The following is a 17,981-nucleotide window of genomic DNA, read 5'->3' as shown; positions in this document are numbered from 1 at the left end:
AAAAAATAATGTCATGAGCAATGCCAATAGCTCTAACTTTAAAAAAGACGAGACCATTGCATTGTAAATGCTTGTTGGGTAATGCAGTTAAGTAGGGTATACTTTTTTTTAAGTAATAAGGCGTTTAAACTTAGTGATATCTGTCACTGCTGTACGTTTGCAGAATTTTGTGAAAACTATTGTGGTACATGGCCGTAAACATATTTAAAAATATATTTTAAGCATTTTTAATACATTCCCATACCTATTACTACTTTAATAAAGTGGTAATAGGTAGTGACCAACTACTTACCTATATCTAAAGCCCTAACACTGAACACAGCCAAAGTGTGATAAAAACAGTATGGCTGCCTTTTCATTCTCTAGGCACAGCCATTACCCAAATATATACTTGCTTGTCATCATCATGTACCACCGTAAACTGCAAACGCATCAAGGTATACCGTGGCCCACAATGTAACTAAGGCCTAGCTGCATTATTGGATAGCGTACCCTTGTGTCACTCATGGTGTCACGTGGGCAACGCAACACTTAAGTCAGATTTACAACGGAGCGCAAGGCCACTATGCATGGTCCTGTCTTGATAGGTAAATGTGGAGAAACATAAAAGCGCAATTTGCTGCTTTGTGTTACTCTGAACACCATAATCTACACTGCTGTTAAATTTCACACACAATCACATGCCACGCCACTGTAGCCATTTCACTAGTTGCTATTCCGCTCTATGCCACTCTACACCTCTTCACTGTACGAAACTCCACTCTACACTATTACACCGTACGTGACCCCATTGTATGCCAGTCTACATGAATCCACTGTGTGTCACTCCACTGGACGTTACTATACTATACGCTATTCCACTGTATGCCATTCCACTTGACACCATTCTACTGTACATCATTCCACTCTACTCTATTCCACTGTATGCCACTACACGTTACAACACTCCACTGTAAGCTATTCCACTGTATGCCACTCCACTCTGCGCTACTCCACTCTCCATCAGTCCAGTGTATGGCACTATACTCTACGCCACTTCATTCTACGCTATTCGATTGGACCCAACTCCAATGTACACCACTGCACTGTATGCTATTATGTTCTAGTCCAAGCCACTGTATGCTGCTTCAGTCTACAGCACTCTAATAAACGGCACTCCACTGCAGGGCTGTAGAATCTAATAAAATATCTACTTGTCCATGAGACAGGTTGCTTCATAAATCTACCTATTCTGTTATAAAAATTCACTTGACCCTTTGGTGCAAAATAAGGTAATTGCTAGTATTCAAAGCCTATATAGTATGACCTAGGCATAAACAAAGAGGCTAATATCAGAGATTTCATATAAATGAGATAGGCCGCCATAATTTGTCGCTGCGCTATGTGGCGCCAAAGGGATACATGGATTTTTTTTTTTTTACAGGACAAGTAGATTTTTGAAAAAAACTGTCCCATGGACAAGTAGATATTTTATTAAATTGCACACCCCTGAGAACTCCTAGTATATTTAGCCATATATCATTTGAGCATGTAGGGGAATTTGGGAACTGAGGTGCAGAGCCCTGATAAGGAGTGCCCTGGAGGGAGGAGTGCTATTTATCACACCTGTAAACAAGCATTTGCAATGTAATAGGTCTCGCAGCATTCAAGTTTGAGTTATTGGCATTGTATATGACAATGTGTTGCAATAAATTTTTAGCAAAGTCTGTATTGGTGTATAAAGATGATTTGCAAGATGATAGCGATAGAGTGGGGGATAGACTGCTAGTTTTGCAGTTATAAGCATATATTGAAAGTATGTGTTTTTATGATAAAATGTGTGTTGTGTGTGTAGTTGTGTGTGGTAGTTTGTGTGCTTGTATGTGTGGTTGTGTGTGTGTGGTTGTGTGTGTGTGGTTGCGTGTGTGTGTGTGTGTGTGTGTGTGTGTCAAGGGACAAGCACATTACAAGTTGGTGTTTCTATATTGAAATACGTAGCTAACAATGTAACTTTGCGAGTGGTGTATGCAAGAGTTTGTTCTACATTGGTCTACCAAAGGACACTCTTGTTGTTACTGTTACCGCCAGCATTCAGTAAAGGGCAGAACCTACTAACCAAACCACCCTCTCACAGCCCTACCAGGCCCCTTGAATTTGAGTTTCTGGTAAAGATAGCCGAGGCAGCCTTGACATTTCCTTTACTGTTACAAAAGCCTGCACTACAAACTTTATAAGCAAACATGCCCTTTGCTAAATGTACGTAGCAGACGTTTTTCAAGCCTTACCAGAGAAGTGCATTTCTTAATGTTTTTCGTAAATAGCATCCGCAGCCGGTGGACTGGGACTAAAAACCGAGAGCACGTGGTACAGCCTCTATTAATGCCCCTATTTCCCCTGCTAGCCTCTGGCGTTTAAAGCCCTTTTAACTAATGGATATAATATGTTGTCAAGAATTACTTGATTATAGGGCTGTGCTGAGCAACTCTGCATGTGATAGAACGTCTACATTTTGAAAGCACATTTTCCCATGCATTCCCTTTTCAGCTGTAGCCTCTTGTCCGGCCGTCAAATGACTTTGGCTGGGGGGCTGGTCGAGCTCTCCTTTTATGGTGTCTCGTTAACAAGCACCTGTGGCCTCCTGTGGGAACTGGGTCCCAGAATGACTAAGGCAGGCAACATTAATAAATGATCTTTCTGCGATGTTTTCAAATGATGAATGTTGAGTGGAATGGGCCAGGTGATTTAGAGAGGCCAGAGTCAACCAGGGCTTATCTGAGCCCAGATTTCAGTTGTGAAATTAATTACATTGGAATTATATATTTTTTTAAAAGTCTGTAAGTTTGCTTGTCGAAGATGGCTCTTCTCTATTACTAAACGAAGGCTTTTTCTTATGCCTTTGACTTTACCATGCTTCAAGTGGGGGTTCCAATGTTGAAACTCAAAATTGATCCAGGTGGCTCTGCATTTGGCCTGAATTACTAGACAATATCTTCCTTGTTAGTAGCAGGGTATTTACTCGAGACCTTGTGGTCCGAAACAGTAGTGTTTTTATTGTTATTAAATGAGACCTCAACAACTGTGTCCTTGTTAATAGCCCCAAAGTTAGCTGGTGTTATCACTGGTGCTGCTGTGGCTGGGGTTGGGAGGGTAGCAGCCACTCTCTTTTTGTCCCACTTGCCCGACTATGAGTGACCTGTGTCACTCCTAGTTGTTGAAATGTCACTCATAATTACACTGAAATTATGAAAGTGTCACACATTGCAATCTGAAACTGTAGCAGCTATACCTTTCGGTCGTGCCGCCGAGGTCGAAATGATGGACAGAGCCACAGTTTGTTCTAAAAATGGAAATACTATATACACCAGCACCAGGCCTTTCACCAGAGCCATGGAGCTGCTGCGTCACTTCCTTTAGGTGCCATTTTTCAGCGTCTCGGCCAATGCCCAGCAACATCCTGTTGCTTTGTCTGTTTAAAATACGCACAACGCAGTTAATGAACAAGAAGTGCTAATAGGCAGATGACGTTAATGTACGTGGCAAATTACAGTGCATTTGGAGACCGCAGATATGTATCCTTTCTCTCCGCCCCCCCACTTCTTAGTTTTGAAGGTCTGTTTTTTTTAATAATGGGTGACGTTGTTCCCCCCGGCCGTGCCTCTTCGTGCCTAGCGACTGTTGAGGAGTGTAAGACAGGTTTCCTCGCTGCTCTCTCCCGCTCGCGCTTTCCCCCTTCAATAGCCATTCCTGCAGGCTGCTTTCTGTGCCCAGATAAGTTTCCATATCACGTTCCCGTCGGATTCCTGGACTCTGAGATAAAGCACGTAATGCGCGGCGAGAGGAACGGGGTCAACGAGGTCTCCGTGTGTTTTTAGTTTACTATACACGAGTAAGAGAGCCTTCACCGGATTTAATGAAAATCTTAATTTTATCCTGTCAAATGCACTCAGTTCACTTCCTGCCTTAGTGAGGAAGCTTCGGCCTTAGCTAATTTGCAGCACTTGACACACATTTCATCCGCTGCATAATTTGCAGATTTGGGGGGGGGGGGGGGGGGGGTAATATTCCCTCTGGCTGAAACGTCCTCAAAATTATAAAAAGTACTACTCACACAGCACCAACCAACGGGAGCAACCTGTAGGGGAACTGTTGGACCCGGCCTCGTGGCGTGGTCCCACTCCTCCCGCATGGCGGGCCCTGGACGGCATCGACCCCTGTCCTCCCCCCTGAAACTACCCTCTCCAACCTTCAACGATAGCCGCCACTCCTGGCGACCCCCGGCTCTCCCCCTCAGGAACACGGCGACCCCTACTCGCCCCACTCTGCTGGTCCGGCCCCTACCCCGGGCCGCCATCTCAGGCCCCGACTCCATCTTGGGCCCTCCACGTCCGGACCACGTGGCCTCGGCCCGACCTCGGCCGCGGCCCCAGCGAAGCCCCGACATCGAGGCCCCAAGATCCGACCAGGTGGTAAAGCGGCCACTTGACGGATCAAGGAGGAGGGGAGTTTCGATGGCCCTCCAGCCATCCCCGGACGCCTGGTTTCGATCGCCCTCCGGCCTCCCTGGGCGCTGGCTCCACCCCCTGCTGGGTGTCTGGACACTCTCATCCCGGCCCCTCTGACCCCCAGGCGCGAGGGTCCGGACATCAAAGGACTCCAGACCTATATCTGGGGCAGCTCTGGAATGGGTCGGGAGTTGTATCCTGGAATCGAGCCCTGCTGATTGAATCGCGGCTGACCCTGAGAAGGACTCGCTACTTTGAACCCTGGAACCTCGGAGCCCTGCTGACCTGGTCGCAGCCCCCCCCTACTTGCTGAGAAGAAGATCCTCACGGAACATCGGAGCCCTGCTGACGCTGTCGCGGCCCGACCTCGCTGAACCATCCTCGGAGCCCTGCTGACACGCTCACGGCCCAACCTCGCTGAACCATCTTCGGGGCCCTACTGACGCGGTCGCGGCCCGACCACGCTGAACCATCTTCGGAGCCATGCTGACGACGTCGCGGCTCGACCTTGCGGAACCCCCAGCTTGAGGATTGAGAGCTGTGCGTAGGGTATTCCTGGGCCAGGCTGGTACTAAGACTGTCCCGCTACCCCCTTCCCACAGTTACCGAGAGATTAAGGATCCCTCGATCCGTTTGTACATATTGCTGAGAGAACCTACCTTTATTGCTGATAAAGATTCTAAGAATCTACCCTCTTGTGTGGTGTCCCTTTGTAGTGGTGTGATTGCTCGGCTGTTACGATCCTAGGAGAGGAGCCTCGCCAAGGAGGCCTCTCAACGGCGCTCGGCCAACTCCAGAAGGAGAGGTGGGTCTCGGGGTAGTCAGTCAGACATCTTCTGCCTCCCCTGGGATCGCCTTTCTAACAGGAACACTTCTGGGGCTGCATGGCCGTCTCTTCCGGGGCAGCAGCTGGAGGAGGACCCTTCCGGGATAGGCGAACCTTCTTCTTCATGGCTGTCATCCTTTCTGGCTAATCACAGGATTGATAGGGAACTACAGTCACGAAGGCCCGCCCAGTATCTCTACGTAGCCTGTCAATCACTGTAAACTCGCTTTTCCTTTCACCGCCCCTTGCCTTCACTTCTTGAACTTGGTTAGAGTAGCAAGGAGAGCGGAGACAATCAGATTTTACGGTCTTCTGGTGGGATGCGCAAGGTGTGTGTGTCTGTCTGTCTGTCTGTCTGTCTGTCTGTCTGTCTGTCTGTCTGTCTGTCTGTCTGTCTGTCTGTCTGCGTGCGCGCTCCATTGTGACGGGGATCAGCCTGCCGGAATCGGAGCGCGTGTTCATGCGCGCGACCTGATCCGATTCCGGCAGGCTGCGTGTGACAGTCTCTTGTCTCCCCTTGAACTCCTTGAAAGCAAAACTGATTACAATAGGGCTCCACAGCGAAAATCGCTTCGCAATTGCGTCGCCGTGCGAGCCCTAAAAACGGATACCAAAGGGTTTAAAACTGAATGTTAAGCAGCACCTATTACCTTTTGATATGAAGATTTAACATGCACATTAGGGCGCTTTCCACACCAAAATCTGTATCTTCTGTTATTTACTGTGCATTTTTCCAGGTATTTATCAGCAGGTTTGACCTAAGGTCATACACCTGGGGAAAATAAGACAGTGTGGCCTTTATCGCAAGTAGAAAATTCTGGGTGCACCAAATTTTGCACCGCTGATAATTCTGAATGCTGTGCTTACAGGAGTTTTCTCAGGGGTTGGAAGTTTCTGAGATGTCTATTATCGGAGATTTGAGTGCCAGGACTTCATGTGCTGGTACATCTCTCAGATCCCCAGTGGTAAGTGGTCTAACCTATCTAAGCAGTTGATTTTTACCTAATCATCATGGATGGGAGACACACCCATACGTCCTGATGGATAAGCCCTCTTCAGTTTTCGATTATCACAGATGATCAGGCTAATTTTGCAGTACTCATGAGGGCTGTGTTATCTCTCCCCCATGTAATGAACTACTACATATAAACACATATGGCTTTCACAAGTACCCATCTGTGAAATTTTTAGTCTCTCTACTTTGAGTGATGGTCTAATGCGGATGCCCAGGAATTTACCTCACAGCCTCCCCAATGTGTCTAGTTACCTCAACTATATGCAAGCGGACATTCCATATACTGCTGTAGGCGTATGATGAGCTATTCTTCTTGTACCCTAGGTGAGATGGCCTCGCCCATAAGTACAGCTGCAGAGATTAACATTTGTATTTTGTTAGATGATACCTCTCCTGGCCCACTCCTGAAGCACTTGGGCTTTAAGTGGGGCAGGTCCTTTCAGGTCTCAGACCTAGCAGCAGTTGGAAGTTGCCTTTGAAAGAGGATCCTGGTAGCTGTATATCTGAGTTCTAAACTTTACAGGCAACAACGTTTGATTTCTCAATAATGCCACTGATGCAGTCCCTGTTTAAATGTCATGCCTTACTTTATCTTACATTCCCTAAAAGTATACACTTTTCCATATAATGTGTTTCTGTAGCTTTTTTGATGCGACATAGGAGTCTTGTATAGTGCACAATGTGAACTGAGTCACCTCAAGCTGTCTAGGCGAGTTTAGGCTGTTGTTGAGTGTTCATGACAAGATGTGATTGAAAGCTTTGGAGTTGGGGTTGAGGCAGTGCGACCCTGACAGTGGGTCATTAAGGGTTTAGACAACATGCTCATCCAATCCTTGGCCGCTTTGCAAAGCGTGCAAAGCGATGGTCACACATTTGTCTTTGTAATTGCAACTTTATCTTAAAGTGTATAAAGAAGAAATACACAGCTCAGAAATAAAGGGCGAAAATAAAAAAGATTACGCTTTGCTTATAGTTGTGAGTGCATGCGTGTGACAGAGCACACATTGAAGCAAAAGTACATGTTGAAAGATAAGCAAAAAGGAAGCTATGAATAGAAATGAGATGATGTGTGAGATATGCAGGGGAGGATTTCCTAAAGATGTCAGCATTAAAAAGGGCATTAGTGTCTGAGACTGCAGATGAAAGTGGGTGTGCAGGAGAGAACGGGAGTGATTGAGACACCCCTAAGACCACTTTACACAATACATAAACAATCACCAAACCAGCTACCTCTCCCAGCACTCATCGATGTTAAAGCTTGTCTTTGACCCTGTATAGCCCTCCGCTGCCTATGGGCTATGTTTGCGCAATAGAAATGCCACATTCATACACATGCAAAACCTACTAAAGTTTACTTCTCTCCACTATTTTCAAAATTTAAATTGTTTCAATTCTATGTATTCACAATAAAATAGATGTTACGCATTTCTCTGATACAGCTACAAAGCGCTGGCAAAGCCAAAAGATTTGGTTTAAGCGTATGTTTGTTGTTGCCTGATAAGTCTGGACGCAATAATACAAAACTCTCAAAGAAGAACCAAAACATAAGTCAGATGGCATATTGTGTGAACCACATAACTTTAGTACACATTGTTCTGAGCCTCGCCCTTTACAATGGCAAGCCCGGTTCAACAGGATTCCTAGTCATGTGTCTCTGGCCATGCCCCGTCCTGAGACCCCATCCTCACAACGTTATATATACCACTTTAAGCACTTCACCACCCCCAAAAACAGCCATTTACGTACGATGACCTCACCTATATGTCCAGGTGAACATCCAAGAACCATATGTATTATGACTGGAATCCTGAGTACAATGTATTGCTATGTTCTCATCTCACTCTACTCTCCTCATCCTGTCAAAGTTGCCCTGAACCCGGAAGTTAGGGCTTTCTATTTGTACAGTCCAGGTGGCTATCCTAGATTTTTCGTTGTCTCCTATGTTAAATAGCCTCCTCATCTCATCTCACTACTCTTATCCAACCAACTCACTCACTTTTGTGTCAGGTGTCACTCTCGGTTACTTCAATTTGCCCACCTGGCAAAAGAAAATGCATCCATATACTTTAATGGGATCACCAGCTTTTCAAATGTATTTGATCGTCTAAAAAGTGTTTGCTCTCCCCCACAAGAAGCGAGCGCGTGTGATATGCGTCACTCTTACCCAAATGTCCAGTTGGATGTCTCGTAAGCCCCCTTGACCCTGGTACAGGTCTAAGCTCAGCTGGTCCAGGCTGAGCCGCTCCTGCAGGAAGTGGCCCAGGTAGTGCTGCAGCAGGTACCGGCTGGCGCGTTTTTTGATAGACGCAGACCAGGGGAAAAACCAACGGGACATGGTAAGAGTTCAGAGGGCACATAGCCCAAATCAAAAAGGTACCAGCTTTCAATTCCTTGTTTATTCTCCTCCTGGAGGAGGGAGGCGCAGATGTGACGTCACCTGCCGCGACGCTAATCGCACGAAAGTGACAGCGTAATAGACATAGAAAGGGGACAGAAGAGTATGAATTTAGGTCGATTGCCATTTTGAAATGGAACCGCTGTTTAAGGTTTGAATAGAGTAGACCGCGTTCATTTAACTATTTATGCAATATTATAAAGCGCGGCCAGTACACAAAGGTGTTGGACGCCTCATAATAACATGAGAATAATAAGTTACAATACAAGGCAACATTTGCAAAACTGAGAAAGGTAGATTTGTAAAAAAGGGGTGAGGGGTGATATAGTTTCGCCATTGACTTGTTAGGTCTGGCCTGGCGATGCTCTCGGCATCCGGCATCCGAGAGCTTCTTGAAATCAATACGGTTGAGGAAGGGGACTTGAAGCCCCGCCCCCTCTTCCTATTGGCTGCATCATAGCTTAGGCGAAACTCCGGCTTCTCATTGTAAAGGAGGCTTTTTAGTCCCTCCTTGTTGCCGCCTTGTCTCCTTTTGGCCCGCCCACCGGGATTAGATCTTTTACTGGCGAGTACACAGGCTGTATTTTAGGTCTGGGCTAGCGTAGGCTGCGCACATGCGCAGTCTCGCCAGCGAGACTTAATGACTGAGTAGCGAGGGTAAACCCCGCCCCTCTTCTCCATTGGCTGGCCTCCTAAACGGCCGCCAGCCATTGGAGAAGAGGTCTCAGTGTCGTCATTGTCTCGCTCTAAGCCCCGTCATTTTCTTATTGGGGGGCGTGTTTTTTCGTTTTGTTCTACTAGTGATGTTGTCAGTCAAAAACACGCCCCCCAATCGCAAAAGGACTGGGCTTAGATCGAAAGAAGAACCATTTGACCGTAAGCCCCGTCCTTTTCAGACTGGAGGGTGGGTTTTTGACTTGTTTACATCCTAGAAAGAAAGTCAAAAACACGCCTCCCAATCGCAAAAGGACGGGGCTTAGAGACAAATGGCGAGCACTCGAGCGCTTGTTAGAGCATGAGCCCTAGGACCCCAGCCCTCGTCACGGTCATTATTCTTCTCTTGATTACCTTATTCCTGCCACTAGAAAATGAAGAAAACAGAATGTTTATCCTACGTGACTTTTCAATCACGTGACAGTGCGTCGCAAGTATTATGTATCTTCAGGTTGCACGCTCTTTAGTCTTTTGTCTAAATATTTAGCCACGCCACTTCAGATCTCCTCTCTCGCTGCTCTCTCCTCTGAAACTAGTGGCGATAAGAGTGGCGGGGCCAGAGAGGCTGAGTACCGTGGAGGTTAGACGTCGACTGTGTATGTTAGTGTGAAACGCTGCGTCTCCCCTCACGACGGCCAACAGCATGGCTGCATTTTTATGTGTCCGGGAGGTGAATAGTGAAGGCGCTAAATCGCCCCCATCCGGCATACGCGTAGCCGATATACTCACTTCAGTATGTACCGACCTGCAAGTACTGTAACGTGTATTGCATTCAGGAGGGTTCAGTCGTGGCTGGGAAAGGGTATCTTGTGCTTTACAATCTTAATATTGCCACACTACCTCAGTCTCGTGATGATGTTCTCCAGATCAGTGGTCGAAGTGGGAAAAAAAAGTAGGGGAACTGTGGGTGGAGAATCAGGGGGCGGGAATAACCGAAGATTGAATCAGTGGGCGGAGTCAGGGGTGTGGCTAGAAATAGCAAAACATGCCAATTTTTAGTACGTTTAGCATTTCACTGACCAGTTACAGCTTATAACGTTATTTAATTCAAACAATGGATAAACATGTTTATTTGAGGTTTAATTCAGGAAAAAGCAAACACTCGTAGGGAATACAGGTTTATGTAAAGCGTGCGAAATATAAGCAGGAACAACATGTTACCTTAATGCTTTTACTCTCATTGTTCAGAAATCTATGATTATTTTTTATCTCAAACATTGAGGTCATGAATACAGGGCTCCTCCTGTACACATGTGTTAAGCAGGGCTCAGAAGAGAAAGGGACTCTTCAGGAGAATCTAGACTCACGGAAACCCACAAAGGCTCCTTCACATTCATGTCAGCCAAGTAGCAGCTCAATCATAATATAGCAAAAAGAATAACTAGTGGACAGAATGCAGAACAATGTCATACATTCATCCCAGTACAGAGGTCTGGGCCTAAATCCATCGTTTCTTTGCTCGCCGTTCCAGTCTGGCCCCAGCCATATGCAAATCAGTCTTGATCCTACGCCCAATGGGAACAGTCCAGCCCGAACTGCCAGGCCAGGTCCTCCCTGGACTGGAAACAAGCATCCTGGGACCGGTTTCGGGCTTTCAGCCCTCATCAGCCAGGATAGCTTGATTCCAGTGGCATGGAGAGCGCGGGACCCAGGTCTGGGCAGTCCCGTCCCACTCTAGGTGACAAAAGCAAAAAGAATAACTAGTGGACAGAATTCAGAACAATGTCATACATTCACCCCAGTACAAAGATCTGGGCCTAAATCCATTGTTTTTTGCACACCATGCCATTCCAGTTTGGACCCAGCCATATGCAAATCAGTCGTGATCCTGCACCCAATGGGAACAGTCCAGCCCGAGCTGCCAGGCCAGGTCCTCCCTGGACTGGAAACAAGCATCCTAGGACCGGTTTCGGGCTTTCAGCCCTCATCAGCCAGGATAGCTTGATTCCAGTGGCATGGAGAGCACAGGACTCACGTCTGAGCATACCTCTCCCACTCGGGGTGACAAATGCAAAAAGAACAATTGATGGACAGAATGCAGAAAAATATCAAACATTCACCCCAGTTCAGAGATCTGGGCTTAAAACCATCGTTTTTTGCCCACCATGCCATTCCAGTTTGGACCCAGCCATATGCAAATCAGTCTTGATCCTGCACCCAATGTGAACAGTCCAGCCCGAACTGCCAGGCCATATGTATTCAAGTGTCCTTTCATTCAGGAAGTGACCACAAAGCAGTACCCACTGAACTATGCACATAAAATATTGCTCTTTGATATGCATGGTACATGTTCTTTGCAGCAGGCATATTATCCCTCTGCGCTACCTTAGATGAGTAAAACAGTCACTAGACAAAACATGCTCCCATCTCTTTCCAGCAGGTACATTGATCATCAAAGTTATCTTGGCACATGTATTGTTGACCGAAACCTGCTGAATATACGAAGAACTTTGCAGTGTTTTTAAAACTCCTGCACTTGTACAAAACCGGTCCCCCCAAACTAAACTAGCCCCCTACCCTTCCAGTCGCCCTGGGAAATGCCTGCCCCTGCCCTTTCACTGCTCCTGTCCAGTCAGTACTGCTGCTCATGCTTGATCAACACTGCTGCTTCGTCAATTCCCCGGCCCCCTCCCTTCTCCTGCCCGTCCCTTCTCCTGGCGCTTCACTTCTCCTGCCCGTCACTTCTCCTGCCCTGTTCACTGCTCCTGCCCCGTTCACTGCTCCTGTCCGTTCACCGCTCCGGCCCGGTTACCGCTCTTGCTCATGTCTAATGACCGCCCCTGCCCCATCACTTATCTGCTTCGCCACTTCTCCTGCCCGTCACCTCTCCTGCCACATCACTTCTCCTGTCCCATCATCTCTCCTGCCCTGTCACCTCTCCTGCCCTGTCACGTCACCTGCCCGTCACTTCTCCTGCCCGGTCACTTCTCCTGCCCAGTCACTTCTCCTGCCTGGTCACCTCTCCTGCCCTGTCATGTCACCTGCCCGTCATGTCACGTGTCCATCAAGTCACCTGCCGGTCACTTCTCCTGTCCCGTCACTTCTCCTGTCCCGTCACATCTCCTGTCCTGTCACTTTTCCTGCACCGTCACTTCTGCCCCATTCACTGCTCGTGCCCCATTCACTGCTCCTGCCCCGTTCACTGCTCCTGCCCCGTTCACTGCTCCTACCCCGTTCACTGCTCCTGCCCGTTCACTACTCCTGCCCCGTTCACTGCTCCTGCCTCGTTCACTGTTCCTGCCCCGTTCACTGCTCCTGCCCCATTCACTGCTCCTGCCCCATTCACTGCTCCTGTTCGTTCACCGCTCCTGCCCAGTTACCACTCCTGCTCATGCCTAATCACCGCTCCTGCCCCATTACTTCTCCTGCCCTGTCACCTCTCCTGCCCATCACCTCTCTTGCCCATCACATCACCTGCCTGTCATGTCACCTGCCCATCACTTCTTGTGCCCGGTCACCTCTCCTGCCCTGTTGACTCTCCTTCCCCGTCACCTCTCCTGCCCCATCACTTCTCCTGCCCCATCACTGCTCCTGCCCTGTTCACCGCTCCTGTCCTTTCACCGTTCCTGTCCTTTCACCGCTCCCGCCCGGTTACCGCTCCTGCTCATGTGCCGTCACTTCTCCTGCTCCGTCACTTCTCCTGCCCGTCACTTCTCCTGCCCAGTCACCTCTCCTTTCCTGTTGCCTCTCCTGCCCCATCACTGCTCCTGGCCTGTCACTTTTCCTGTCTCGTCACATTTCCTGACCCGTCACTTTTCCTGCCCCGTCACCGCTCCTGCCAGTTCACTGCTCCTGCCTGTTCACTGCTCCTGCCCGGTCAGCACTCCTGCCCGATCACCGCTCCAGCCCCATCACTTTTCCTGTCCCATCACTTCTCCTGCCCTGTTCACTTCTCTTATCCATTCACTGCCCCTATCCGTTCACTGCTCCTGCCCGGTTACCGCTCCTGCCCATGCCTAATCACCGCTCCTGCCCCTTCACTTCTCCTGCCCCATCTCTTGACCTGCCCCATCACCTCTCCTTTCCTGTCACCGCTCCTGCCTTGTCACCTTTCCTGCCCTGTCACCTCTCCTGCCTTGTTACCTTTCCTGCCCTGTCACCTCTCCTGCCCTGTCACCTCTCCTGCCCTGTCACCTCTCCTGCCCTGTCACTTCTCCTGTCCCGTCACTTCTCCTGTCCCATCACTTCTCCTGTCCCGTCACTTCTGCCCTGTTCACTGCTCCTGCCCTGTTCACTGATCCTGCCCCGTTCACTGCTCCTGCCCCATTCACTGCTCCTGTCCGTTCACTGCTCCTGCCCGGTTACCGCTCCTGCCCATGCCTAATCACCGCTCCTGCCCCTTCACTTCTCCTGCCCCATCACTTCTCCTTTCCCGTCACCTCTCCTTTCCCGTCACCTCTCCATTCCTGTCACCTCTCCTGCCCGTTACTTCTCCTGCCCGTCACTTCTCCTGCTTCGGTCACCTCTCCTGCCCTATTACTTCTCCTTTCCTGTTGCCTCTTCTGTCCCGTCACTGCTCTGCACAGTATCCACTGAAAGGTATATCAGGGATGCTTCCCCTTTGCTTTTCTATCATCCCACCACTCCAGGCTGTTTCTGCAATAATTCTATGTTTTTGTGTAGTACAAGTAGGCTTTCTTCTTATCAAAGTGCCCCAGAACCGCACGCTTTTGTGATTGTGTAACAGGTGCCAAAAGATGCCAACCATTGTCAAGAGGTCTCTGCCTGGAGTCAAAGAGTGAACAGGAATTACAACCTGCTGCCACTCATTCCTGCTGTTGCAGAAATGATGCTTTCCTGGACAGCCACGGAGGGCAAAAGGGGGTCCTGTAGCTCCACCACCACAATTTTCAGGTTCACAAGTCTTGTAGTGACTAACAGAAGCAAATGCTCGCTTCGCTACTGGATCTTCTTGGGGGAGTTTGAAAGGGGACTTTAAACTCACAAAGGTGCCAAGTAATTTGTGGGAAAAACATACCTTGCTAAACAAGAATGGAAGTAGTCACGTATTCTCCCATTGAAGACGGCTGGAATGCCAGAAACTGGTCAGAGGAAACTTGTTTCCGGTCCAGGGAAGGCATGGCTTGGCAGTTCGGGCTGGACTGTCCCCATGAGGCACAGGGTCAGACTGATTTGCATATGGCCATGTCTGAACTGGGGTGGCAGAGTGGGCTAAAGAGCGGCGATGGATTAAACCCAGATCTGTTGACTGGGTGTGAGTGTTTGATTGGTTCAGATGCTCCGTCCATCACCACCCCCTTTTGTACCACTTTAATTAGTGGACATCATATACCAGGCCAACTTCTCACACCACTGCTGCATTGCTAGAACATATGAAGACATAGCACGCAGAAACAAAATGGTGGCCTATGGTAAACATACACACTGGCTAATCAAAAATAGCTATCACTGCATGGATAGCAATGAAGGAGGTATACACAACAAAGAACACAGTTGCCGCGCCCTGCCTCCCCACCTCTGAAAAGCCTCATGTAGCATTGCAGGAAAAGGATGGCAAGGATATTATTTATTTACCCAATGTGACTGGGCCCACATACATGCACCTGCCCTTTACCCACCACCATTAAATCAGCAAAGCCAAAAACTGAAACTAAATTAGGTTTAAGAATACCTCAAACACGGTATCAACAATGTCACACATAAACAAACTCACAAAAAAATGGTACACTAGCAAAGGGGGAAGAAGAAGTTAGCTGAGAACAGAAGAAGATGCCTCGCTACATGGGCCAGAACTCTGAGAGCAACCCCAAACCTAGCCACCAACAGGTACATTTAGAGAAAAAAGAACATACATTTTGAATTTAATCTTTCCACAACCCACTAAATGATTAGTGATAATATGAAACTATATAAAAAAATACACTCATGGCCTAGTGCAGTGCAGACCAGGCCCCAAAGGTTAAAACAACATGACAATGAAAAAATACATAAATCATTACAAAACTTCACAAAAAACACACAAGAAAATGGAGAAAAGATATATTTAACTCCAGGCCTCCACCATAAAATATTGCAAATGTTTTCCATTAAAAACAGTTAATTTGCAAACTTCAGGCCAACCACCAATAAAGATACAAGATGAAATTTATAGAGTGCACTTTCCCGAAGGTATGATGGCGCTAATACTCCGGGGAGAGCAGACATTATGTGTCAGAGCCAAACACTTTACTGAATAGCCAAGTTTAAGTGAGCACTGCTGGCGCATTGTCATTTGAAAGGGGCTAATCGGCCTCAATCGGAATGACAATGGGCCTGCCCTCAGTCTGAGAGCTCAGGGAGGGGCTGCTGCAGCCTCTGGAGTTCACATAGAAGTGCGAGCAGCCCTTGGAATCGAATGGAAAAAAAAGTGATCGGTTTTAACGAGGACTATTCTTGCCGTCCCGGGATGCGTCTTTGAGAGTAAGAAGTAGGGGAACGAACTGGAATAATGTTTAGAAGTAGGGGCACGCCGTGCCCTTCCGTCCCCGCCCACTTCTACCGCTGCTCCAGATATACAACTGTTTATTGGAAGGGGCGCCAGCGTTGAAGTCTTTTTCACTTATGCCCTCATACCTTTGCGTGGTTTCTCGCCCTGTAACACTTTTAACCGTACCCCAAATTAAAATACACAGCCTCATTGCACATTGTACAATTAGACAGTTGTGGTACCTTTGTATCGACTTCTGCCCCCAAAAGTGTTGGTCAGTGAATGCAGTTCTCATGTGCGCACACTTTGCTTGCGACCCAAAGTGATGAGTTGTTCTTAAATTCTGTACATATATAGGCGCGTTTTTGTTAAGAAAATAGGTATCACAGAGAGGGTGGGGATGTTGTGCTCATTATGTGCAAGTCTCCTTTGTCATATTATCCGTCTGATGAGTTTATAGTCCTCTTGGCAGGGATTTCCTGGAATAGAATACTGCTCCGCTGCATCCGTCACTCCAAGTGTGCTGTTTAGCAACAAGCTCGAGGCATGTTAGACCGCTCTGAAGATCCCGTTCGCATGCCCCCCATAAATGTTTTCTTGCAGCTTTGTGCTCTATGGTGTCCACGTCAGCCGAACACGCTCTAGGTGGATTCAGATCTCCTTTATATAAAGCCATTTAGTTTACATCGATGATGCTACGAGAGTGAGAATACCGTTACACACAGAATCACGGTTTGCGAGAGGGAACAGGCATACTAGCCGACACAAAAGCAAAATACGAAGTGTACATTGAATGGACAGATAGATCCACGTGCATATTCCCAAGCAGTTAATACGGAAATGCCTTCATATGGAGTCTGTTGTATCACTTGATTCATTTCATTATGGAATTGCTAGTATTTTATCTTCAGCTGTGATTGCGAGGCTTACGCTGAAATGCTAAATGGCAATGTTTCAACCCAGATTTACACTATTTGGTTTTAATGTTTAATATTTCTCAAAATGTTGCAGAATTTAACTATAGCCCTATATTGGTGAATTTAGCCTTCATTGCGCATGTTAAATGTTGGACCTGGCCTCGTGGCATGGTTCCCCCTGATCCTTAGCACCCTGTGCGTGCAGCCCTGCCCCCGAGAACTCCTGGTCGACCTGTCCCCAGTCCGCCCAGAGCCCTACACAACGCTCCCTGCATGCCCTGACCCAGTGCCGGTTGCCCCGTTCCTGCATCCCTACACGTGGCCACCGGACACCATTATTTCCACACGGGCCCACCGGCCGCCATTTTCCCTTTCCGCCATCCCTGGCTCTGCAACCCTTGGCCGACCCCGGCCCCGGAGAAGCTTAGGCGGCAGACATGCCTGACCCGGCTGGGGGGTAGAGGACCCTCCAAGTACCCCGGACCAAAGACTTCAATGGCACCTTCGGCCTCCTCCCGAGAGACTGGTTTTCCTCACACCTCTAGCCTGCCCCTGGGGCCTGGTTTCGATCACACCTTTGGCCTCCCCGAGAGCTGGCTCCAGACCTTGATGGGCATCTGGGAATCCCCGGACGCATCTTCTAAAGCATTAAAGGGCCAGCCGACGGATGACTCTACCGACCCGCCCCCGGGCCACGAGATCTCCTCCTGCGAGGGTCCGGACATCAAAAAGCCACTGGAATATATGAAGGCCTGCCTCAGACCTAGCGGGCAGTTGTATCCTGAACAAGAAAGCCCTGCTGATCTGATCGCGGCTGACCTTGAGGAAAGACCGAACTTTGCAAACTACGAGCCCTGCTGACACTGTCGCGGCTCACCCTCGAACAGAAGGAACTAAAATCACGGAGCCCTGCTGACCTTGTCGCGGCTCATACTCGAAACTCTAGAGGACTACGCTGAACATCCTGAGCCCTGCTTACGCTGTCGCGGCTCCTCACGAACTAACAGTGCCTTTGTACACTCCGGATCAAGCCCTGCTGACCTCGTCGCGGCTTGAGGAGTCCTCTGGTCCCGCTGGACCATCGACGCTACCAAAGATCTGACTCAACCCGAAGTGAGTAGAACAGTCAGTACCACCTCCAACTTCCATATTCCCCCGGCCCGAGGATTGAGGGCTGTGCGCAGGGTACGTGATGTTCTGGCCTAC

General features: G+C 48.4%; 1 protein-coding gene across 1 annotated transcript in view; it reads right to left on the bottom strand.

The window, feature by feature from the left end:
- The window catches only part of LOC144783273 (autophagy-related protein 2 homolog A-like), a 397,715-nt gene extending 388,935 nt beyond the window's left edge, over nucleotides 1-8,780 (bottom strand). Inside the window, exon 1 of the mRNA XM_078662337.1 lies at nucleotides 8,487-8,780. Within this exon, the coding sequence (XP_078518463.1) occupies nucleotides 8,487-8,657 (171 nt within the window). The 5' untranslated portion in view covers nucleotides 8,658-8,780. The remainder of the gene's footprint in view (nucleotides 1-8,486) is intronic.
- Between the last annotated feature and the right edge of the window lie 9,201 nt (nucleotides 8,781-17,981).

This window comes from Lissotriton helveticus, chromosome 9, assembly GCF_964261635.1.
Source record: "Lissotriton helveticus chromosome 9, aLisHel1.1, whole genome shotgun sequence".
NCBI classification, from domain to species: Eukaryota; Metazoa; Chordata; class Amphibia; order Caudata; family Salamandridae; genus Lissotriton; species Lissotriton helveticus.
Note: the sequence above shows the minus strand (reverse complement) of the source record. Positions and strands in the feature narration are given on the sequence as shown.